This window comes from Mustela putorius, unplaced genomic scaffold (assembly GCF_011764305.1).
Source record: "Mustela putorius furo isolate JIRA1106 unplaced genomic scaffold, ASM1176430v1.1 tig00000873_pilon_pilon_pilon, whole genome shotgun sequence".
In the NCBI taxonomy this organism is placed as follows: Eukaryota; Metazoa; Chordata; class Mammalia; order Carnivora; family Mustelidae; genus Mustela; species Mustela putorius.
Window position 1 is genome coordinate 6,081,296 of NW_025421504.1, and position 24,274 is coordinate 6,105,569.

The 24,274-nt window shown below is 55.5% G+C and overlaps 1 protein-coding gene and 1 long non-coding RNA gene across 3 annotated transcripts; one reads left to right on the forward strand and one right to left on the reverse strand.

Annotated features, from left to right (window-relative positions):
• The first annotated feature begins 9,817 nt into the window (after window positions 1–9,817).
• On the forward strand, window positions 9,818–24,243 carry FADS6 (fatty acid desaturase 6). Its single transcript, XM_004748983.3, has 6 exons — window positions 9,818–10,094; window positions 10,585–10,751; window positions 19,650–19,830; window positions 20,330–20,517; window positions 21,540–21,719; window positions 22,303–24,243. Exons 1-6 carry the CDS (start codon window positions 9,932–9,934, stop codon window positions 22,450–22,452), a joined length of 1,029 nt encoding a protein of 342 aa, XP_004749040.1. The 5' UTR covers window positions 9,818–9,931; the 3' UTR covers window positions 22,453–24,243.
• LOC123393536 lies at window positions 17,503–19,654 on the reverse strand. 2 transcript variants are annotated; one of them, XR_006608359.1, is made up of 4 exons: window positions 19,227–19,654; window positions 19,024–19,148; window positions 18,381–18,832; window positions 17,503–17,767 (listed from the first exon to the last, which is right to left on the reverse strand). It is a non-coding gene; the product is annotated as an uncharacterized LOC123393536 (long non-coding RNA). The 2 variants fall into 2 exon arrangements; XR_006608358.1 differs by having other exon boundaries at window positions 18,381–19,148.
• Window positions 24,244–24,274: the final 31 nt, after the last annotated feature.

Sequence of the window (24,274 nt, forward strand, 5' to 3'; positions counted from 1 at the left end):
CTTTGTGCGCACCTCTGTGTGTGTGTGTGCGTGTGTGTGTGTGTGCGTGTGTGTAATGCGGGTGACGTCACTGGTGTGGACCTCTGCCCGGACACGGTAAGTGTCATGGACCAAAGCGCTCCTGGAAGGTTGTGTTTATCTGTGAGCTGAGCTGAGTGTACTTGTGTGTCTCCGTGGTTTTGTTCATTTTTCTTTGCTTCAGGACCTCCAAGTTTCCCAGAAGGGAGGATACACACGTGTGTGCGCGTGTGCGTGTGTGTGCATACACACTCACAGAGGGCTCCACGATATCGTGTACTGTCTATCTTTGGACTCCTTCTCCCATCTATTATTTTTAAGGCCTCAGCTCCTTTAGACTGGAAGGTTGAAGCTCTAGCCACCCACGTCACCGCCCCTCACCCCATCCCTTGCCCTGAATTTGGGGTTCCCACAATGCTTTCTCCAAACTCTCTTTGGGTGACTGGTTTGGTGGGGTCAGAACTCCAGGGGATGAGCGGTAGGGGGAGAAGGACCAATGGCCCAGAAGGAAGGCGAGCAGGTAGAGGCAAATCTACATTTTGGAGCCGCCAGGTTACCAAGGAGCCTGGGTGGGCAACTTCCTCCAGGCCAGTGTGTCTGACTGGGGTGCACGGCTCTGCCGCCTGCTGGGAAGGCTAGCTTGCTTTCCCAAGCCTCTGAGTTTCCACCTGTGAGTGGAGATAATTAAACCCCACATAGTAGGCCAGTTGGGGGATAAACTATGATAAGCGCTTAGCTCTGGTCTTGACCCCCAGTAGGTGGAGCTCCAGCGAGGGGCCTGACAGACAGGAATCTGGGGGTGAGGAGGGCCCAGTGGGCTTGAGCCAGGCCTGGGCATCCCTGAGCTGGAGGCCCCAAGAACCAACATGTTGGATTGTCCCAAACTCCCATTTCCATGTTCCCACACTTCCTGCACAGCCTGTTCGGTATTTGCAGAGCAGAAGTGGGAAGAGCCATCATGACCCTGAACCCCAGCCTTCCTCTGTGCGTGTGTGCAAGCCTGTGCACATATACACACACGCATGTGCACACACACACACACACAAAAACAAGGCAAGGAGGAGAGTGAAACAGAGGGAGTGACCATGTTTCGGCCCTTTGCTCGCTAGAAATGGAAACCATTTTTAGTATCATTATTGATACCAATACATATTTGATTTAAATCATATCGATATTCAGCATAACGATAATGCTATCGTTATAGTAGCCCAAGGAATGGCTTAGTACAGAAATGATCTTATTACTCTCTCCAGCAACCCAGTAAGGTAGGGAGTATCACCCTCATCCACTCCAAGTCACCTTGTCAGAAACCTGAGGCTCAGAGAGGTCAAGCAACTAACCTAAGGTCACACAGCAAGAATGGGACCGTGGGTGTGTCTGAGTCTGGAGCCCTGCTCTATGTACTGTTCTCAGTTGCCTCCCCACCATGCAAGAATCGTGGCCCTCACTCCCCTTCCAGCCATGGCACTGGGCCTACCAGGTCCAACACACACCCTTCAAGCTAATGTATATCCCAGAGCTACTTGAACACACTGGACTGTGGTGCTGGACTGATGCGGTGGGAGGGGGACCAAGTGTCCCTTGGAAAACCTCACTGGTCAGGAGTCTGGGTTGCTGACAGTTCCAGCCTTGGGTCTGCAAGGACCTTCCTTGCTCTATAACTTGGAAAGGTGGCCTGGGCCTCAGTGTCCTTTTTGCCAGGTGGAGATGGGCTGACAGCAGCATCCCCACCAGCTCAAAGCCGGTCCCTTTTCCCTTCCCTGTCTCTCTCCCTGACCTGTCCCTCGGGGCCATCACCAACCTGGCTTCGTCCCTGCAGATCAGCTGGCGGCCTAGAAGGTGGGAGGCGCACGGCAGGTCGCTGTGGCGGGCCAGGGTCCTTGAAGGTGAGGCGGACGCTCGGACGGCCCGAAGATGCGGTCCTGCCCTGCTGGAGCCCGGGGAGCTTGGGATGCCGGTCCCACTCTCAGCTGATCAAGATCTGAGCCACGGGGCCGGCCACTTTTCCCCAGAGCGCTCAGCCCCACCCCTGTGAATAATGCTGCTTGCCTCCTCGAGAAGGCCCTCACCCGGCTTTGATGATCTGGGGGGTAGCACGAATGGGTGAAAGACAAGGAAGTCTTACAGACCCGGCCACTTGGGCGTGGAGCCTAAAAATGGTTAACCTGCTGGTGGGAGGGACCTTTCTAACCTACCCCATGTCCCCCAACCTCCCAGGACCCTCCTTCCAGATCTCCAAACTTAGCCCTGACTCTCATGATCCTTCCAGGGCCTGGGGCTGGGGCAAGGCTCCTTCCTACCCCACCCCAACCACAATGATAATTAACCCCAATGAACCCCAGCAAACAAAGACGGGGATTGCAGAAGGGAGAATCACCGCTGCCCCGGGGTGGGGGGGGTACTCCAGAGGTCCCAGGAAGGCCAAACCCAGCATCAGCTAACATCGCCCCTTCACACACACAACACATTTTTGCCTAAGTAGGTCCACGGGTTCCCCGTCCACTGGGGCTTGGGAGGAGCTCACCTGTCTCAAGTTTGGACCAGAGTCGTCTTCATCATCTAATGTCTTAAAAGAAAAAAAAAAAACAAACTTTAATCTCCTTTGTCCATTCTCCTGAGTGTGTTTTCCTAATCTTCCCATTCATACACCTATTCATTCATTCAACGAATGTTTACTGAACACCTACTACGTGCCACACATAGTGTGAGGCCCCAGGGACTGGATGTTGCCCGAAGAACAGGAAGGACCCGTGTGCCTGCCAAGCCCTGTCCCCTTCTCCTTCAGGCAGCCTGGTTTGACTCACGCGGTCTGTGGTCTGTCCGTCATCTGGTAAACAAGGTGCTGTGCTGGGCAGGAGGGGGTGTGAGTGTGTGTTGGGTGGCAGGCTGGAGATTTCGGAGGTAGCTCAGGAAAACATAAGGAAGGTGTGTGTGTGATGCGCGCCCTCATTGGCTGTGGTCAGAGCTGCTATACTCTCTCTCCCCGGGCACAGGAAGGCAGGGACCCCGAGTCGGCCTGTGCTGAGGTTGGGGCTGCATGTCCCAATTCTGGCCAGTGGGACGTGGACGGAAGTGATGTGTACCACCCCCAGACTTGGAGCTAAAACGGTCTTCTCATGTTTTCTCTTCCACCGTTCCCCCACCCCTCACCACCCCCAGACATCATTATGGTCCGTGTTGGAGGCAGGGGCATCACCAGATGGAAGGAACCTGAACCCCTGAGTCACCCCTTGGAACAGGGCCAGCTGACCTGGACCGGACGGACGGTGATGTGAGCAGGGAATGAAGCTGCATCGTAGTTACCGCTGAGATGTTTGGGGCAGTTTGTTACAACAGCTGCTGCTGCTTATCTTGACTAATGCAGGCGGGTAACCCGGGAACATGCGGAATCCTATGATTAGGTCACGGGGCATGAGAGGGATCACCGTCAGGCAGTGCGGGACAACCAGTGTCTAGCGCTAGCTGGCAGGTGATGAAGTCAGAGCAGGGGACAGACACCGTGAGTGGGAGCACCTGGCAAAAAGTAGGGGCTCAGGAAAACTGGGGGCAACAGTGAAATACACGGCAACACTGGGAAGGCTTTGTAGGGGTGGCGGAAGTCACCAGCACCCTGGAGGATGGGTGGGTTTAGATAGTTCCCCTGGGAATGAAGATGGTGGTGAGAAGGAGCAACAGCTTCTCAGGCTTTCGGAGCTCAGTGACAGCCAGTCTGGCCGGAAGCAGAAGAGTTGTCAGAGAAGGAGCTAGAACTTGGAGGCTCTCAAAGGCCAAGCTGAGCAATTTGGACCTCAGGCTGTGGGTCAGTGGTCTCCAAAGCGGGGTGTGCACAACTACTGGGGCACAGGAAAAAATATTAAAATGCTCATTGATATTTATCTCACTCTTTTACATGCCTGTGTTTTATATATGAAGCTACTAAGCTCAGAGAGGTTGAGTAACTCACCCAAAGCCACACAGCTGGCAAGCGTGTCTGACTCCAGAGCCATGCTCTTCACATATGCTAAGTCTTATGTGGAAAGGTGAGAGGCTGGACAGGGCTGGAGGCAGGTCTAGGGGAGGCTGGCTGGGAGGAGTAGACAGGCCCCAGCCCTGGCTGTCTCTGCTTTGGCAGCAGGACAGCAGTCCACTGTGGGCTGAGGTGAAGGAGCCTGCCCGAGCCTGCTCACTGGGGCACCAGGGGCCTGTTGTGAGAAGCCTTTCAGGGAGCCTCAAAGCTGCGGACTTGGCTGGCCCATCACCCAGAGTGTTTTCTCATAATTCATTCTCACTCCCGTGAGCAGGATCCTGGGAGCCGGGAGAGGCAGGACGCTGGGCTGAGAGGTCAGGCCAGGCTGACAGAGAGGAGTGGGGGAGAGTCGGGCAGACCAGTGCTCCTCCCACCCCTACATGCTCAGCTGCCAAACCCTGAGGCCAAGGAAATAGAGACTCCAGCCCTAATCTGGTTTCCCACACTTAAGTCTTTTTTTTTTTTTTAACCTTTTTATTATTATTATTTTTTAAAGTTTTTTTTTTTTTTTTTTGACAAAGAGAGAAAGATCACAAGTACAGAGAGAAGGAGGCAGGGTGGGGGCGGGGGAGCAGGCCCCTTTCTGAGCAGAGAGCCTGATGTGGGACTCGATCCCAGGACTCTGGAATCATGACCTGAGCAAAGGCAGAGGCTTAACTCACTCAGCCACCCAGGCACCCCTCCCACGCTTAACTCTTGCTGGGTTTCTGGGTGACATCTACCTTCCAATTTTTACTTCTTAAACAAACCAACAAGCAAGCAAGCAAGCAAGCAAAACTCTTACCAATTAGAAAAATAAAGCAAATGTTTTATTTTAAGTTTTTATTTTTTTTTAAGATTTTATTTATTTGTGAGAGAGAGAGCACAAGCAGGCAGAGTGTCAGGCAGAGGCAAGGAGAGAGAAGCAGGCTCCCTGCTGGACCAGGAGCCCGATGCGGGACTCAATCCCAGGACTCTGGGATCATGACCTGAGCTGAAGGCAGCAGCTTAAGTGACTGAGCCACCCAGGCCCCCCATTATTTTATTTTTTAAGATTTTAATTTTTTAAAAAATTTTATTTATTTGATAGAGATCACAAGTAGACAGAGTGGCATGCAGAGAGAGACGGTTGGGGGAAGCAGGCTCCCTGCTGAGCAGAGAGCCTGATGTGGGGCTTGATCCCAGAACCCTGGGATCACGACCTAAGCCGAAGACAGAGGCTTTAATCCACTGAGCTACCCAGGTGCCAGCTATTTTTTAAAGATTTTATTCAATTATTTGACAGAGAGAGAGAGAAAGAGGGATCACAAGCAGGCAGAACAACAGGCAGAGAGAGAGGGAGAAGCAGGCTCCTTGCTGAGCAGAGAGCCTGGTGCAGGGCTCCATCCCAGGACTTTGAGATCATGACCTGAGCCAAAGGCTTAACCCACTGAGCCACCCAGGCGCCCCACCAAAGCAAATGTTTAAATTAAAATGAAATCTACGTATAGAAAACAGCAGTATAGCATCATGAATCTTTACAAATCATGCACAATCTTTACATCATGATCTGGGTGTTAGTTACCACCCAGGTCAAGAAACAAAACATTTGCCAGCCCCCAGAAACCCTTATAGGACCCCTTGTGGGGTCAAGAGCCATCCTAAGGGCGCCTGGGTGGCTCAGTGGGTTAGGCTGCTGCCTTCGGCTCGGGTCATGATCTCAGGGTCCTGGGATCGAGTCCCGCATCGGGCTCTCTGCTCAGCAGGGAGCCTGCTTCCTCCTCTCTCTCTCTGCCTGCCTCTCTGCCTACTTGTAATCTCTCTCTGTCAAATAAATAAATAAAATCTTTAAAAAAAAAAAAAAGAGCCATCCTAAGCCTGGTTGTGAATTTTATATGAATGGAATTCAGTGGGGTCTGTGCTCTGCTGTGTCTGGCTCAGTTCAGCGTTCGGTCTGGACTGTGTGATACACCCCGGCTTGCATACAGTCCACATTTTATTTACCACCATACTGGTGGGGGATATTTGACTTGTCCCAGGGGCTTGCCTATTTGGAGTTCTGTGGCTCTGAATGTTCCTGCATGTTTCTTTGCATTTCTGTTGAGGGTATACTTAGGACATGCCTGTGTTGAGAGCTCTAATAGCGCTCTTTCCATTTAAAAAGAGAATCTGCCTTCCTGTTTTGTTTTGCTTTTTTTTTTTAAAGGTGTCATTTAAAAAAATATATTTTATTTATTTATTTGACAGACAGAGATCACAAGTAGGCACGGAGGCAGGCAGAGAGAGAGAGAGGGGGAAGCAGGCTCCCCACTGAGCAGAGAGCCCGATGCGGGGCTCGATTCCAGGACCCTGAGATCATGACCTGAGCCGTTTTTGTTTTGTCAACTCTACTGAAGTATAGTGAACTCTAATAAAACACACTCATTTTTAGGGTCCAGGTGGATGACTTTAGAGCAACATATGCACCCAAGTGAACACGACCACGATCAAGATACAGAACATTTCCATCCTCCCCGAAAGTTTCCTCACGTCCCTTTGCAATTACTGTTCCCCACACCATTCCCCACCCACCCCTCCCTGGGCAACTGCTGATTTAACTTCTATCGCCATGTCCTGCTGTTCTTGAACTTCCTAGAAAGGCGATCACACAGTCAGTACTGTCTTGTCTGGCTTCCCTCCCTTGGCATTCGTTCTGTGGGATTCGTGTCAGTCCATCCACACTTTCGTTTCCGGGGTTTGCCTGTTTCAGGTGCTCCTTTGTATCCAGTGTGTTGTTTCAATGTATCCATTTGTTAACCCTCCTGTGGATGGAGGTTCCAGCTGTTTCCAGTTCGGCTAGAATGAACAAACGCGGCTAGGATCATTGGGATACACGTTTTTATGCGGATACCTGTTTTTATTTCTGTTGGTTTAGTAGCTGGGAGCTGCATTGTTGGGCCATAGTGCAAGTGTGTATTCAACCTTACAGGAAACTGCCAAATTATTATCCAAAGGGTTGTACCACCTTGACCTCTCATCAACACGAATGAGAGGTCAGCTGCTCCGCATCTCCTTGCCCACATGTAGTGGCCATACAGTAAGTCTGAAGGGTTACCTCATTGGGAGTTTTAATCTGCATTTCCCTAAAGACTAATGATGTTGAACATCTCTTCTCGTGCTCATTAGCCACTTGTACATTTCCCTTGGCGAACTATTTCAGTCCTCCTGATTTTGTGGGGTTTTTAAAAAAGATTTTATTTATTTGATGGAGAGAGAGTGTGAGAGGGCACATGCAGGGGGAGTGGCAGAGGGAGAGGGAGAAGCAGGCTCCCCGCTGAGCAGAGAGCCCGATGCAGCACCCTGATATCATGACCTAAGCTGAAGGTAGAGACTTCACCGACTAAACCACCCAGGTCCCCTCAGTCTTCCTGATTTTGATTTCCCTCTCTCCCTTCCTACAGCGCCCCTCCCCTGCCATCCACATTCTCAGTACCCTCTTATTTCAGGGTACAGAAGCGGTCTCCAAATTAGTCTCTTGCACTTCAGTGGGCTACTCCACGGTGCCCAGTGACCCTTCCCAAACACACTACACAAGTCACTCCCTTGCTCTAAAGGCTGCTATGGCTCCCCAGTCCTGCAGGAACCAGCCCCCATCTCTCAGTCTGCCATTCTCTGTGCCTCCAGCACCTGGTCCCAGCCTTTCTCTCCTGCCTTCCCTAACACTCTCCCAACCCTCTCTATGTCTTGAAGACCCAGAATGCTTTGCGCTCTTCCTTCTCGGGCAGGTGCGAGTCTGTTCCAAACGAAGTCTGCCTCTCTCCTGGGAGGCCGCCAGCCAGCCCTACCTATGGGGATTCCTGGCTCCTGGAGCTCTTCTAACACACGTTGGCCTCTGTTCCTGTTTGACACTCAGCATCACTTAGATGGCCAGAAAGAAGCGGGGGGCTTCTTGGTACTTTCTTCCTACCTTGGTAGGAAGTTTCCTAGTTTATATGATAAAAGCCATGGAATTCCATCTTTACAAAATAGTATTGTCATACTGCATATTAATGTCAAATAAGCTTTTAAAAACTGTACATGTCTTTTTCCTGAAAATTCTAATATCTGGGAGGGAGGAACTTGGAGATAGGGTAAGGTGGGGGAGAGACACCTCCTCCTTCTCTGTCTTAAGAATCTGATATAAAGGGACTCCTGGCTGGCTCAGTCAGTTAAGCATCTGACCTCAGTTCATGTCATGATCCCAGGGTCCTGGGATGGAGCCCCGTGTCGGGCTTCCTGCTCAGTGGAGAGCCTGCTTCCCCCTCTTCCTCTGCCCCTCCCCTCCTCCCCCGCTCCCCTACTCATGCATGTGCTCTCTCTCCCTCTCTCACTCTCCCTCTATCTTAAATAAACAATAAATAAATCTTAAAAAATAATCTGATATAAACAAAAGATAATTGAATTTGGAGGAGACACCCTGGATTTGAGTTCTAGGTCTGCCATTTAGCGACTTTGGGGTGGATACTGGGCAGATCAGTTCATCTCTCGGGGCCTCCATGGATTAGGCGGGGATGATGTCATCCTTGCGGAGTTGTGGGAAAACATAAAACTTAATAAGGACGTGGAGGCCAATGGTGAAACACACACATGTGTGTGTCTGTGTGTGCGCACCTGAAAATTGGTCTATTAGATGCTAGGCCCTTGGAACACTGACCTGGTCAAGAAATCTTACCCTTTTACGCAGAATTGGAGGGAGAAACTCATAGGAATTCGTGAAAGGAGATGTCACCGTAGACATTAGGAGTCGGTCATCAGGGTCCCTACCCTCCGCCCAGCTCTCTCCTCCACTTCTCTCCTCCTCCTGCTCTTCTTTCTCCTTCCCAAAGATCGCCTCTGAAATGCTGCTGCCCTTGCCATGCCAGACCTCATTTTGAAAGGGACCCAGTATGAAACCAGGGGGAACGTAAACCCAAAAAAGAGAAAGGCAAACAGAGCTCCCCAGATGCTGGGAAGGGAGTCTGCAGAGCACAGAGGCTTGTGCCCACAGGACCTCCAGCACCTCTGGGTGGGGCTGCCGGGATGCCAAGGGGCTAGGACAGGTGCTGCTCCCAAGGCAGGGGTGTGGGTGCTGTTTGCATGACCCTGAGCGCGCCTGAGCTAGTGGAATTGCAGAGGGATCCACCTGGAATGATGACCTCTGAGTGTCTTTTGTCTAGAGTTATGCCTTCCTCTGTGGTTATTCCTTTTAGAGTGTCTCACTCCGCTAGACCGGAGAGCCAGTTCTCCAGGGGTCACATTTGCTAAAGTCAAGGACCAGAGGGACCCCACACCCCATCTGTTTGGAAAGAGTGAGTCCTCGAACTTTCTGCCCCACAAATTCAAGAACGTTTCTGTGCCAAGAACCGCTTTAGTTACTAAAGACCCAGCCCGAGCGAGAGCGGCAGAAGTAAGGGTCGGCAGACAGCAGCCGGCTGGTGGGGACAGGCCCGGATCATATGTGGGAATCCGCTAAGCGCTGCTAAGAAAATACACGGCTGGGGGATAAAAATGCTACAGCGGACTCGAGAGGGTGCAGGTACGGGGACCGGAGAAGCGAGGAAGGTGTCTGAAGTCAGGCGGTCAGAGAAGGCCCTGGGGGGGGGGGCTTTCCATGGGGGTCTCCGCGCCAGCCTCCTCCGCGGGGGTCGCCGCGTTGCCTCCAGCCCCGGCTGCTTCTCGCTCCTCGCCAGCGCGCATCCGCCCGCTCCTCCTGCGGCGTTTCTGGTCTCTCCAGCGGGGAAGGCGACCCTGGGTCGGGCCGGGTGGCCGCCGCGCGCCGCAGGAGGCGCTCGGGTGCCCAGCACGCACCGTGACACCGAGGGCGGGTGTCCCCAGCTGGCGCGTGACTCCGCCCCGGCCCGCCCTTGCTGGCGCCGTGCGCTTCGCGGGGCGCCGCAGACGGTCCCCGAGTCCTCCTGGGTCGCTCTGGTGGCCGCCGGCCGCTCGGAGCCTATGGAGGCGGCTCGGGACGCCCCCCTGGGGAACGGCGGGGGCGAGGCGCTGCTGGGTGAGCTGGAGGCGCTGGTCCGGGACGTGGAGAGGGCGAGCTCGTGGTGGGAGCGCCACGGCGTGGACTGCGCCATCCTCGCGCTCAGCCTTCTCGCCTTGCCGGCCGGTGAGGAACACGGGACAGGGTGACAGCGGGCCGGGCTGCGGCCGCGGAGCGGGGTGGTGGAGAGGCTGGGGATTGGGGCATGGAGGAGATGGTGCGTGCCGGGAACCCCAGGAAGGAGGGGTCCACCCCAAATCTGAAAATCTGGTGGCAGTGTCCTGCCCTGGTCCCCAGAGGAAGGGGACACTGGAGAAGGGAGGAGGCCGGAGGGCCTGAAGGGCGGTTGGGTTTGAGGGGAGGAGGAGTTGGGAGGGATGAGAGGGACTGGGGGAGGGGAGGATGTTCCATGGGGACACCAGGGATGGGGTTTCCCCTGGAACTTTCCTGGTTGGGACCTGGCTCACTCTGCCTCTGGCAGCCCCCAAGCCCCTGGCCCACTTTGGCCTGGGTTGTAGGGGTGGGGGCCAGGATATTTGGTCCCAGATCTCCAAGAGCTGAAGGAAAACCCTGCCTACCCCCATGCCCCCATCCCCATTCTCCATCTTCCCTACAGGGTTCTTATGCCTGCGGTCTGAGAATGTCCTGGCCCTGGGGCTGGGCATTACCATCCTGGGGATGAGCCACTACACACTCACAGTCAAGGGCAGCCACCTGGCCACGCACGGGGCGCTCACAGAGTCCAAAGGCTGGAGCAAGATCTGGGAGCTGTTCTTTGTGGAGGTGAGCCTAGCTAAGAGGGCAGAGGGCGTCCACGCTTGGGGGCAGAGAGCTGCATGAGGAACGGGTGCACGTCCCCCTACGGCAGGGGACCTGGCCTGAGCACCCCTGTTTCTCCAGGGGGCATCTCCTTGCCTCTCTGTGGCACAGGACCCAGTGGACCCGGCTACAACCTTTGAGGTTTCCTGGTTCCACAGTCAGGGAGTAAATTGTGAACCCCTGACAGAGAGGGAGGGGTAACAGGGGCCTGACGGTGTCCCAGCTCTGGACCGTGCACCCCTCTGACGCCTGGCAATGCAGAGCCAGCCTGAGGAGGGAGCCTCCTGTTCTCCTGACCTTTGCTTCCCCTGAGCTGTACCCTCCACTTTCTGCTTCACCTTTTTCCCCTCCGGACATAGCCAGAGGCTTCTGGCCAGGCTGTCCTTTTCTCTGGACTCGAGTCAGGACTTTCTGGTTCCTTTGTGCAACTTGCCTCCTCCCCGCCCCTCCCAGGTACATCTTCACCTGGCCGCCCAGGTCCCTTAGGAGCAAACATGAGAGCGGGCACCAGAAGCAGTCCTTTCCTGCCGTGGCTTACTGTGACCAACGAACTCAAAGAGTAACTTGACACAATTTTTAAAAAGATTTGATTTATTTGTTTGTCAGAGAGATAGAGAAAGAGCGAGCACAAGCAGGGTGAGCAGCAGAGGCAGAGGGAGAAGCAGACTCCCTGCAGAGCAGGGAACCCGATGTGGGGCTTGATCCCAAGACCCCGGGTGAGATCATGACCTGAGCTGAAAGCAAACGCTTAATAGACGGAGACACCCAGGCTCCCCAGACTTTATATAACTTTATTAAGGCCTCTACGTGCACGTGCAGACCCACAGATGACATTTCATAAAGCTACACATTTCCTACCTAGGCTTCTCCATTCCCCCTTTCTCCCCTCCCCTCCTCTTCCACAGGCACACATTTCTAGCTGCCAACAACAAGAGAAGCCCAACAGGTTCCCTGTCTTCAGGGTCTATTTCAAGTGGTTTCCCTTCCCAGGGAAGCCCTGGGCGCTGATGCTCCCTAGTCTCTGAGGTCTGGAGCTGGGGTCAGATGTCCCGTAGCTTGTAGTCAGGGGCAGGGGAGAAGCTGGGGACACAATGGGTAGAATGAGCTCTCTGTGGCCCTTTCAAAGCTGTCCTGTGTGCCAGGAGCCCTGGCGGCAGCGATGGTGAGTAGGTGTTGTGGATTTTGGACTAAGTTACGACAGGGGATTTGGCGGTACAGAGAGATGACTGTGTCCTCCAAGTTCCCAGCGCAGCTGAATGCCCTGGAGGCCCGGGCTTGTTGGAGGAGAGTGCCTCCCCCCACCCCCCCCGCACTGCCCAGGCTCCCCAGCAGAAGAGCTGGTGTGTAGTCAGTGTCTGACCCAAGCAGCTTGGTGGCTGTAGGCTCTCTTGTCCCTACGAGCCCCAGGGCGGTGACCTCATCTTTACCTCTTTGTAGGTTCAGCTCTTGGCATGGAGCTGAGCTCTCAGTGGGCATTTCATCAGTATTGGTTGATGATGACTCTGCAGGGGAAGTGGGGGCAAGGGAAAGCCGGATGATGAAGGGTCACCATCTAGAGGCCTAGGAGTCTTTTGTGGTGGGGGAGGCTTGGTTCTTACCTCCTGTGGAGACTGAAGCAGAATGTGTTGTTCTGTCCCACACTGTGTGGTTCGGGCTACGTCCCTGGGGAGGGTCTACTTTCCATTGTGGGGCGCGGGACTCCCCCTACCGCTGGCATTAGTGGGGCAAATGGGGTTCTCAGGCAGGGTGCTGGGCTTGGCAGCCAGGCAGGGGCTGGCTTTAGGGCACGGCTGCAGGGGAAGCCACATGTGCAGCCCTACCGGCCACCTGACCGGGGGCAAGTTACTTAATTCACGGTTGGCTTCCTCATCTGATAAACAGGAATCATGATATCCCTGGCTGGCGGAGCCCGTGCGAGGCTTAAATGGGACCACGGAGATCTGGATTTAAGGCCTGGGCCTGACTCTTGGATTCTCACCAAATGTTGGGGTTGCTCTTTTTTTAATGGAGGGAGCGTGAGGTCCGCTGCAAGGAGAGGGTTAGCAGTTTTGTTGTTCCTGTGCATTAGTGCTGTTTGTGTTGAACAGAAAGCTTCATGCATTATGCAAAGCTGGACAGACCAAGTGTGTGAGTGTGTGAGTATGTGGGCCTGTATGTGTGTGTGTGTGTGTGTGCGCGCTGAGGGCACTGTTTGCTGAGGCTCTGGCCCACCCCCTGTTCTCTGCATGGCACAAAGGTCAAGTTCTCGCTCTCCGGGACCCTCCCCCTGACTCCCCACTTCTGCCGCGGTTATCTTCACACTTTGGTCTTTCTCTCATTGGCTGCCGGCACTCTGCCCAAACCTTGACCCTCAGGAGCCATCATCACTACAGAATGATCTAGTTCTCTAGTCTGGAGCCCCAGGAGTCAGCGAGTGTTACTGGTGTCCCTGGGCACCCAGCTTTGAGCAGGTTTCTCGAAGGGTCTGCTGGCTTGAGCCAGGGGTGGGACAAGGGCCAGGCCCTTTCTGACCGCTTGGATCTGGGGGGAGGGGCAGGCAGGATGGACAGGGCGGTGACATTCTAGTTGCTGTTTCGTTGAGGTAACCTCGGTCATACACAGCTGCCCACACTGGAGTGAACTTCCCTCCGAAGACCCACTTCTGGTCTGCAGGAGAAAGTTCTATTTCTCTTGCTAGTGAGCCTCTGAACCTCTCCCCTGTCCACTGATGGCCATGGCCTACCCTGCAGAAGCACCTGCCCCTCTTTGTTCTAAGTTTCCCAGGAAGGCGGGGGCAGGGTGAAGGTGGGCAGGGCCATCCTTGGTTTAAATCCCGCAGCTTGGGAAGGATTGACGCCCCCAAATCAGAGGTTTTAAGAACTTCCCTGTATTTCACTCGCAATCAAGATGCTTCCTGAGTGGGGAGGAACAGGTCAAGCCAGTCACTAAATTCTTTAGTGTGTCTCAACCTCAAACCCTCCTTCTAAAGTCGCCTTTGTGCTGCAGGGCTGGAGTCACAGCGTCCAGGGGAAGCCCAGGGAGCCCAGTTCTGCCCTGGGGGAGGGGGTATCACACAGGGGACTTCATTGGGGTCCCGTGTAGTGGTGGAAACAGAGCTCAGAAACCCCAGCCTGGTCCTGATTCTTGAATGTTCTCAAGTTCAGTGTGGCCATTTTCTTCTGGGCTCCCTAACCTTTCCTCTGTCTGCACCTGAACCCTGAGGGGTGTTCGTCTGAGTATGCCCGGCTATGAATTTTTAATTTTTTTAATTAAAAAATTTATGTGGAGGGCAAAACTAGATCTGTAGTACAAAATATACTTTTGTGAAAAAAACCCCCACAAACTTTACTTTCTAAATAATTATAGATTCATAGGACTTTGCAAGAATAGGACAGAGAGGTCCAGGGCACCCTTCATCCAGCATCCCCCATTAGCTACATTTATAATCTTTTTTTAAAAAAAAAATTATCTATCTATTTATTTATTTAAGGATTTTCTTTATTTAGTTGGCAGAGGGAGGCAGTGAGAGAGAGAGCACAAGCAGAAGAAGGAGAAGCAGGCTTCCTGCTGCTGAACAGGGAGACTGATGTGGGGCTCGATCCCAGGACTCTGGAATCGTAACCTGAGCCGGCCGCTTAACGACTGAGCCACCCAGGTGCCCCCCACTTTTTTTTTTTAAAGATTTTATGTATTTCTTTTTTTGTTGTTTATTTTAGAGCGAGGTCAAGCAAGTGGGGGGTGGAGCAGAGGGAGAGGAACAAGCAGATTCCACGCTGAGCATGGAGCCCGACTGGGGACTCGATCCCATGACCGTCACATTGTGACCTGAGCCCAAATCAAGAGTTGGATGCTTAACCCACTGAGCCACCCAGGCACCCCTTTTTATATAACATTTATATTTATATAAGTGACACTAGTGTAAGTGTCTTTCAATAGCCAAACAGGAAATTGACATTCGTACCGTGTGTGTGTGTATGTGTGTGTGTGTGTGTCTGTCTGTCTCCGCCATTTTATCATGTGTAGATCTGCCAAATGGAGTTTCAAGAAGCCCCCCACCCCATTGACCCCAGCTTTGGTGTGGCTTCCTCAAGGATGAGCCCGAGGTCTCTAAGAAGGGGGTTCTCATGGCAATTCCAACTCTTGTGGGTCTGTAAAGCCCGGCTCCTGGTGGTGGGGACCGCGGTGGGCTCCCATATGGCCCCTCAGAGGCAGAGGACCCTGGAGCAGGTCCAGGCGAGTGTGGATGGCAGCCCGAGGGGGAGGACCGCAGCCTTGAGGGAAGGGCTCAGGGAGAGGAAGGCCCGGCAGCGGCTGCCCAGCTGTGAGGATGCCGGTTTGAGGAGGGACTTCGGGCTGGGACAGCGTCTGTCCAGGCTGAGTGCCAGTGGCCGATCAGTGCTCCCCACGTCACTGAGCTTCTCCTCCCTGCCAAGCCCTCCACTGGGTGCTGGGGACACAACGGTGACCCAGACCTGCTTCTCATTCCCCAGGGGCTCTGAGTCAGGTGGGGAAACAGATACACATGAATGACACGGAAGTAATAAAAATCCTGATTCTATCAGCGGACACCTACTGGGCGCCTCCTGGGAACTTCACACGGATTACTGCATGCAGTGGGCACGCCTCCCTGTACGGTGGAAGCTGTTATTACCTCCACTTCGTAGATGCGGAAACACGGGTCTGGGAGGATCAGCCGCTTGGCCAAGGCTGCTCAGCTCGTGGTTCGCGGTGCAGCCCGGGACGGGGCAGGTGGGACATGACCGGGAGCAGGTGGTGGGAGCCCGTGAGCACAGAGAGAGCGTGACAGGGACACGACATCTTTGCTGTTGTGACTGGTGTGTGTGTGTGTGTGTGTGTGTGTGTGCCGGGCACCTCATGCGTAGAGGTCAGGGGTGCATTTGGGATGTGCCTCTACAAGAAAAGAACTGGTTGTTTCTCTGAAATTTGAATTTATCTGAGTGTCCTGTACATGACCTGACACTCTATTGCCGAGCCGCGGGGAGCCCCAGAGGCCCTCCTCCACTGAAGCCAACATGAAAGGGCTCCTCAGCTCCTGGGAAGCAGTGAGAGAGGTGCCAGAGGTCCTGGGGCCTGTCCTCCCTGAGAGCAGCTGGCCCAGGGACAGCCAGGTGCCTTTCTTTCCCATCTGGTCCATGCTTGTTGCCCCCTTGTCCCTGTGTCCCTCTCTGGAGTGATGCCACCAGCCGCCACACCCTAGCTGTCTGCCCCCGCCCCCCCCCCACCCGACCTGGTCATAGTCCTTGATCCCTCCTGCTCCTCCCGCCCCTCCTCCTTCCCAGATCCTGTCCGTCATGCCCCGCCTGTCCTGTTCCCTTTCCAGCAGCCGGCAGCCCATCCCCTGTCTTGTCCTGCCCCTCCCTTCCAAACCAGACCTATTTATAACCCAACTTTGACTGCACCATAATTTTATCAGGATGCATTTTAATCCTGCAGAGTATTGTCTGTTTAAAAAAAATTAATTAAAATATTCAAGGACACATAAGAGATCACGGGCTTCCCTTGGGTTCCGGGAGGCAAATGGGGAGCTGGGGGTGAGGTAGGAGGGAGACCTGTCCCTGTGGGCTTTTTGAATTCCGAATTATGTAAGCATATTACCTATCCAGAAAATAGGTTTTCTCGAACTGCTACCTTAGCTATTCATTATCTCTGGGCACCGGCAGAGGTCTGAGGAGGCTTCAGTGCACAGACCAGTAAATGAAGGAAGTCACTGATGAGAGACTTGGAGTCCCTGATGTTTAGCAAGAGGATTTACAATGGCCCTTGCCCCACGCACACTCTGGCCACTTGCCTCACCTGAGTGCTGCTAAGAGCTTGGGGCCCGTAAGTCTTCCTGAGGGGCACAGAGTACGGCCACCTCAAGAAGCAACACCAGCCTTGAGGCCCCTGGCTGGTCCCGTCGGTGGAGTGTGTGCCTCTTGATCTCAGGTTGGGTAGAGAGATTACTTTATTTATTTTTTTAAAAGATTTTATTTATTTATTTGACAGAGAGAGAGAGATCACAAGCCAGCAGAGAGGCAGGCAGAGAGAGAAGGAGGGGAAGCAGGCTCCCTGCTGAGCAGAGAGCCCGATTCCGGTCTTGATCCCAGGACTCTGAGACCATGACCGGAGCCAAAGGCAGAGGCTTAACCCACTGAGCCACCCAGGTGCCCTGAGAGATCACTTTAAAAAAAAAAAAAAAGAAAAGAAAAAGGAAGAAAGAAAGAAAGAAGCAGCACCAGACTTGTGGCTTCTGGAACCTTCCCCGGGTGTCCGTATGGAATCCTCTCGGGCAAGACCTCTGCCTAACCCTGGAGAGCAGGCCAGTCTGTTTTGCAGTTCCCCAGGCAGCACTGAGCCTCTCCTGTGCCCTTCGGTGTCCGGTGTCCGGTGTCCGGGCACGGGGGCCACGCTGCGGTCTGCCTGACGTCCTCTCTCCCAGCCCAGATCCGCCCCCTCCTTTCCTTCAGGGAATGAACATCCAGATGGGAGTAAGAATTTCAGTGTTATGGAAAGAGCCCCAAATCTGTTCTTATTCACATAAAAAGGCCCACCACACACAGACTCTGGAAGTGCGAGTTGAGTCCCATGTAGCTTACTTGTCCGCCCAGCCCCCACCTCCATCCTGGGGTCTGGCCATGTAGCTGAGTGGCTGACAGAGGACCCCACCAGGTCCCTGGGGGCCAAGTTCTTTTTTTTTTTTTTTTTTTTTTACGATTTTATTTATTTATTTGCCAGAGAGAGAGGGAGAGGGCACAAGGAGGCAGAGAGGCAGGCAGAGGGAGAGGGAGAAGCAGGCTCCCCACTGAGCAGGGAGCCTGATGTGGGACCTGATCCCAATCAAGTCCCCTAGCCGAAGGCGGGCGCTTAACCGACTGAGCCACCCGGGTGTCTCCTGGGGGCCAAGTTCTTAACACGCTCAGTCCTGCTTAGGTGCGGGGTCGTTGGTGGCAACGCTACTCTGAATGCCGTGGGCTGCCGGTTTCTGCGCGCAGAGGGGGAGCCTGTTGTGCCAGAAGGAAAGGCAACTTTGTCCCCCCGCAGCCTGCAGGTGCCATGGGCCCTTGAAGCAGAAAAGCTTGGAAGGAGCAATTCAAAACAGTTGCTTCTTGGGGTACCTGCGTGGCTCGGTTTGTCAAGTATCTGCTGTTGGCTCAGGTCACGATCTCCAGGTCCTGGAACCCGGGACCAAGCCCTGTGTCAGTCCCCTGCTCAGCGTGGACTCTGTTTTTCCCTCTGCCTCTCCCCCCAACTTGTGCTCACGCTCTCAAATAAGTAAATAAAATATTTTTAAAAATATGATTTCTTTAAAAGAATAAATAAAAATAGTTGTTTCCTCCGATTACATGGGATAGAACCTTGAGGTTCAAAACACACACTGCAGGCCTTGGACCGAGGCAGGCTGGCCTCGGAAGATGTCCTTCCTGCCAGATCCCAGCTGCAGCCCCCGAGCCCACCGCTGAAGCCTCTGGCGGTAACTCGGACCCCCCCATGTGGCCCCCGTGGGCGCGTGCCCTGGAGACCAGCAGGCCTGGGCCAGCTACCTCGTGGGAGGGCAGAGCGCTTCCTCCTGCTCCCGGGGACTGCACAGCGAGGCTTTGAGGGGTCGACACTTACCTTCCCAGCCTCCGCCTCCCGAGGGGCCCCGGGCAGAGCTGGTCTGGCGGATGGGTCTCTTGTAAAACCGTGGCAGTCACGTCACTAGCTGTGGCCCTTGGTGTCCTTCAGAGGGAGTGTCCGGCTACATTTTGGCGCCATTTCAGTCCAAGGGAGAAAAGTCCCTGCAGGCGGGGCCTGGAGACAATGTTGTCCCTGATTTGTCTTCTTCTGGCTTTGCCTCTGCTGCCTGGACCCAGAAGCCCGGGTTTCTGTTCTCTTGTAGTCAGTGCCTCGTCTCGGGGGTCTTGTGGCTTATCTTGGGTGGATTCTGGGTTCCACTCCTCCCTCTGCCACCTTCTTGAGGGACCGGGGGTGGTCAATGGCCTCTCTCTGCGTCCGTTTCTGCTTCTGTCAACTGTGGATCATAAGGCGGCTGACTCGCTAGGCTTGGAAGATGGAATGGTTCGCCCCTGCAAAGCGCAGGACACGGGGCGTGAGGCTCACTGCGATCCGGACTAGGAAACGCTTTATGTTTTTCTGGAAACAGTTGGGCAGCCTCTTCCATGACATCAGCCAAATCTTACGGCCTGGATAAAATATGGGAGGAGGCTGACATCTGCATTTTAATTTGCATATATCTGCATAAGAAACACCTTTGTACCTCTTTTGCCCTCAGAATGATGGCCCTTGTTGGAGTCCTAGAGCTGGAGCCGCTGTCCAGTGGCTGCTCCCGGGCAGTTTGGAAGAATCCCACAAGGGCAAGGGTGTGTGCCAGACGAGTCACTCCTGGGGAGACGTTCACACTTAGCCCCCACTGGGGCACCTTGCCCTGGGTCCCACCCTCACCGACAGACCACTCCTCACCCTTCCCCTTGCTGCTCGGGGGCTTCGAATGCACAGCAGCCCTGTGACGACACGATGTTTCCAAGAGCATCAGGCATGACGTCACTGCAGTTGGAGCTGTACCTGCGTCATGCCTGATCCTGCCGATAGCCCCCCGAGGCTTGCAGGCTTGCCTGGGCAGTCGGGGGCAGAGTGGCAGCTGGGGCTGGCCTCCCACCTCCAAACACTTAGCATCGCCACGCCAAGTGGACGCTGCCACTCCGCTGTCGTGGACACCCGAGCGCTGATGGTCCGATTGGCTCGGGGAAAGATGGGGATGTAGGGCAGGAAGGCTCTGGAAACGCAGGATCCCAGGGCGGGTGGGTGTTCTTGAGGCTCGCGGGGTCCGCTCTGCTTGACCGTGCATGCCGCGGACCCCGGTGCCCTCTCTGAGCCCTCCTCCAGGTCTGCTCGGCCTTCAGCGCAGAGTATGCCAAGTACGGACACGTCAAGATGCACCACGGTTACACCAACGTGCTGGGCCTGGGGGACTCGAGCACATGGCGGCTGCCTTTCCTCAACCGCTTTGTGTACATGTTCCTTGCTCCTCTCTTGATCCCCATCATAACCCCGCTGGTGGCAGTCGGTGAGTACGCCGGGGCCGCGCCCTGCCTAGAGCGGGTTCCTTACTTCCCTTCCTGCCCTTCTGGAGGCTGCTCGTGGGGCAAGGGCTGGGAGCCCCGAGTTAAGACCAGACACTTTCTGAGATAGCCAGGCAGGGCGGAAGGAGCCTTGCACCCAGGGCCAGGTCTGGCTCTGCCGCTGATGGCCATAGGCAGGTCACATGACTGCTCTATGGGTCGTAATCTTATGGGAGCGATACCATCTGGTGGCAGGAGGGGCTGGAGGGCAGCCAGTGCCCCGGGTGGCGCTGACCGCTTCTTAGCACAGTGGCCTTCGTCAACTTGCTTAACTTCCTTATTCATAAGAGGGGCAAATGGACTTTTCGGGGCTACGAGGGCGAACAGATCGCCCTAGTCAGCCCACTAGCTAGCACCCACGGGCCAGCAGGGAGCCGGCTTTGTGGGATCTGAACGTCACCTCCCCCCCCACCCCCACACTCCATTTCTTGCTCCCTCTGGCAGAGCGGCTGAGGAAGGTGGAGCTCAGGTCCGCTGTGTGCACGCTGGGCCTGATTTCCCTGGGCCTCTACGCTCACTACTGGCTGCTTCGGAACGTGTCTGGCTTCAGGAGCCCCAGCTCGGCCCTGCTGTGTATGTTCGTCAGCAGATCGCTGCTGGCTCACCCCTACCTTCACGTCAACATCTTCCAGGTGAGGCCTCCCCGACTGGGACCGCGGGCTAGACTCGGGGTTCTGGGGAAAGAGAGAGAGGCATCGGCCCCCCACCTCCCGCCCCCACCTCTCTGTGGGTTATCAGAGTCTGGGTTTCAGGTAGAGAGTTTGCTTCTCTTCACCGCTGGCTGCCATTCGCCATTCACTTGTGGATCGGGGATGGAAGATTTAAGAAACTTCTCTGCCTAGGGCACTTGACGAGGTCCTGTGGAGACACAAGTGATTAGGACCCCATCTCCCGCCCTCCGGACACTTACTGTGATAGGCCCAAGTGACATGAGCTGTGGGCCATCACTGAGGCCTCGGTGCAGGCCACGAGGCTGGAGGAGCCGGAGATGGGAGGTCTTCATGGGAGGCTGGGGGCTCAGCGCTCAGACCCAGGGCCATTTCCATGGGGACGCGTCTCTGCTCCCTGGACATGAAGACGAGATGCGTGAAGGTGAGAGCGTCCTTCACGCCCCCGTCCCGGTACTGGCCACGCTGCCCGTGGTGACTTCACCTCTGCCCGGCCGCCTGCCCCCGCCCTGTCCTGCTGCAGCGGGCACTCCTGATCACTTCCGAATCCCTTAGAGGAGGCGCTTATCCATACTTGTTGAATGCAAAATTTGCACAAACTTGATCTTGAACCCTGAGCAGGATTTTGATTAGTGAAAAGAGAGAGAGAAGGTCTCTCCAGGATGAGACAAAGGCATAGAGGCATGAGAACGAGCCGTGGGCAGTCACGGGCATCTCAGGACCATGGGGTCCAAAGGGGTGTCCAAGCCAAGCCCCTCCTTGTAGAGATGCAGACAGAGGCCTAGAGATGGGTGAGATGGAGCTTGGAGCACAGACAGGAGAGTCCCCAGTTCCTCTCGCCTCCCCAGGTCCTGCCAGAGTGGGAGTGAGGGAGACAGAGGGACCCACTGCGTCCCCAGGTGGTAGGCGAGGATGTCCGGGGCAGGGCGGGGAGGCCCAGGGCTGCCTGGCCTCGGCCGAGGGTGTGACCCACGTGTCTGTTGCAGCACATCGGGCTGCCCATGTTTTCCCGGGACAGGAAGCCCCGGCGGATTCACATGATGAGCCTGGGCGTGCTGAACCTGCCCCGGCTGCCGGTGCTGGACTGGGCGTTCGGCCACTCCCTCATCAGCTGCCACGTGGAGCACCACCTCTTCCCCTGGCTCTCTGACAACATGTGCCTGAAGGTCGGTGGTGGTCGGGCTGGCGGACTTGTGATGAAGGGGCTATCTGAGGGCAGAGGGCAGTGCAGCCCGGGTCCCCCAGCTGGCCTGGTCAGAGGTCCCCTGAAGGCCATCCCTATGCACCAGCAGCGGTGTACCTTTCCCATCACAGACTTGTGGGTTCCTTACTCACACTGCGACTCTGGGCAAGTTAACTGAATGTCCAGGAGCCTTTGCTTCCTTGCCTGGGTGATGAGAGTAAGCAGTGCTTGTTGGCAGGCTTTCAGGGTGAAATGAGATGGATCTGAAATGCTGGGCACGCAGGCCGTGCTTGGCAAAGGGAACTACAGCTTTTATCCCCTCTGCCAAGGAGGACTGTCATCCAGTTGGGCACCCTGGTGGGGAGGAGGTAGGGGAGAAGCCCCCCCTTTCCCTTGCCTCCCGGGAGGGGAGAGGCAGGAATTCCCCCTGCCCCAGGCTCCTCCAGAGCCTCCTGGGACACTGCGGTCACAGGAGCTTGGGCTGGGAGGAGGAAGAGCCCTGCAGGAGAAGGGGGCTGCCCCCAGTCCTGGCTCAGCGGCTCCTCCTCTTGTCTGTCTCCTGGCAGGTGAAGCCTGTGGTGTCCGGGTTCCTCCGTGAAAAGCAGCTGCCGTACAACGAGGACTCTTACCTGGCTCGATTCAGGCTGTTTCTCAACCGCTACGAGGAGTTCATGGTGCAGACCCCTCCCATCACCGAACTGGTGGGGTTGCAGTGAGGGGTGGGCCGCACAGTCACCCCGCACCCCCTCCCTGGCCCGACCCTAGCTCTCTTGCTTCTGCTAGCCTGCCTTCACTCCAGGAGGGCCTGGGCCCTCCCCCAGTGCGGTGGCTGGGCTGCTGGTGGTGGTGGAGTGGGGAGGCACTGGGGCCAGTGAGGCGGAGTGCTCCAGCTGGGATTTCTGGGGGTAACCTGCCTTGCTTGCTTTTCTGGGGTTTGAGGGATATCCGGGGGAAAGGAGGAACAGCGGCTGGGCGTTCTGGTCAGTTTGGACCTCAGCCGGCCTTATCTCAGGGCTAAACAGCTGGATTCCTCTCCTGCTGTGTCTGAGCCTCTGTAGGGTTAAGGGAAGGTGATGGGCCGGGTGGGCCCTGTGCAGGGGGAGCCGAGGAGAGAGAAGGCTCAGTCCCCCAGTTAGGGCCTCCCATGTGCCAGGAGAGCCCATGATTGGCTGGCCACTGCTTCTTCCTGTGTCCTTTGAGGCTCTGGCTGCTAAGGAGCCCTCTCCCCGGGGACCACAGGGGGAGGTTACTTTTGGCAGACTTCCTGGGTGTCTCAGCCAGAGAAGCCTCCTCAAGCCACAGGCTCGGCAGCTCCCAACACCTGCAACGTCAGGAAATCAAAGTGTATGTGTTTTGTGGGGAGAGCACGCCAGGGACAATGAGGGCATAAATAAGAGTGTAAATAGCTTTGAGCTTGACCTTGGCTAGTTGGAGCACAAGTCTGCTTTGTTCCATGATGTTTAGAAGGGGCGGACCTGAAAGAAGTATCCACTGCAAAGAGAGTAGCCGAGGCCGGAGGGGGCGATGGGCTCAGGGCCTGGAGTACAGACAGGCTTAGAGCGGAGAGGAAGGAAGGCAGGGCGCAGGCACAAGGGCTTGGAGTCAAGAGCAGCGCTTGGCTGTGAACAGGTGCCTGCCGCCTGGGAGGGAGGCAGAGATCCAGGGCGGCACCGATGCCAGCCAGAGGAGGGAGGCAGCGGGCTAGAGACACCCCTGAGAGTCAGCCGGAAGTGGGCAGCCTAGAGTGAGGGCTGGGGGCCGCCCTAAAGAGTGGCTGAACGACAGGACGCAAGGATGGGCCCAGCTGGAGACTGAGGGAGGGACAGCGGAGGCCAGGCCTATGACAGGAGCCCAGAGCAGTTCATTCAAAGCAGGGTTTCTTACGTGGGTAGTACTGACATGGCCGGATTGTTTTGTCCCTGGGCCCCGTCCTGGGCATCCCAGGATGTTGAACAGCCAGGGAGCTTCTGCCCACAGGGATGCCAGGAGCACATGTTGTGACAATCAAACATGTCTCCAGATATTGCCAACGACCTGTCCCCTAGGGGGCAAAATCATCTCTGGCTGAGACCAGGCGAGTCATGTTCTGAGCACACAACTGCCTTGTTTCCCAGTGAAGCCTTTGGACGGGGTGGAGGGCAGGCCAGCGCTGCTGATGGGGCGGCTAAATGCGGCAAATGGGATGGACAGAGGGGAGAGACAGCAGGCCGCGCCATCCTCTAAGCCTGGTCCCAGACGCCAACCCATCTCCGGTGTGGCTCCGCTGTCCCCCCAGATCTATGCCCTACCCCCCTCTTCTTCTCCAGCCTGCCTCCCTCTACAAAAGACCGCGGCTTCTGCCGGGTGCCCTTTCCGACAGCGAGGGGCTCTCACTACTTCTGAAACTGCTCCCTCTTTCTGCTTCTTCGGGGCCTGGGGTCAGCGTTGGTAACCAAGGGTGCTTCCCCATTCCCTTGATCCTGCCCACGCCTCAGTTCAAAGTTCCTTCATTAAACTCTTTTCAGTCAGCCCTTCTGAGCGTGCCATCTGTTTCCTGCC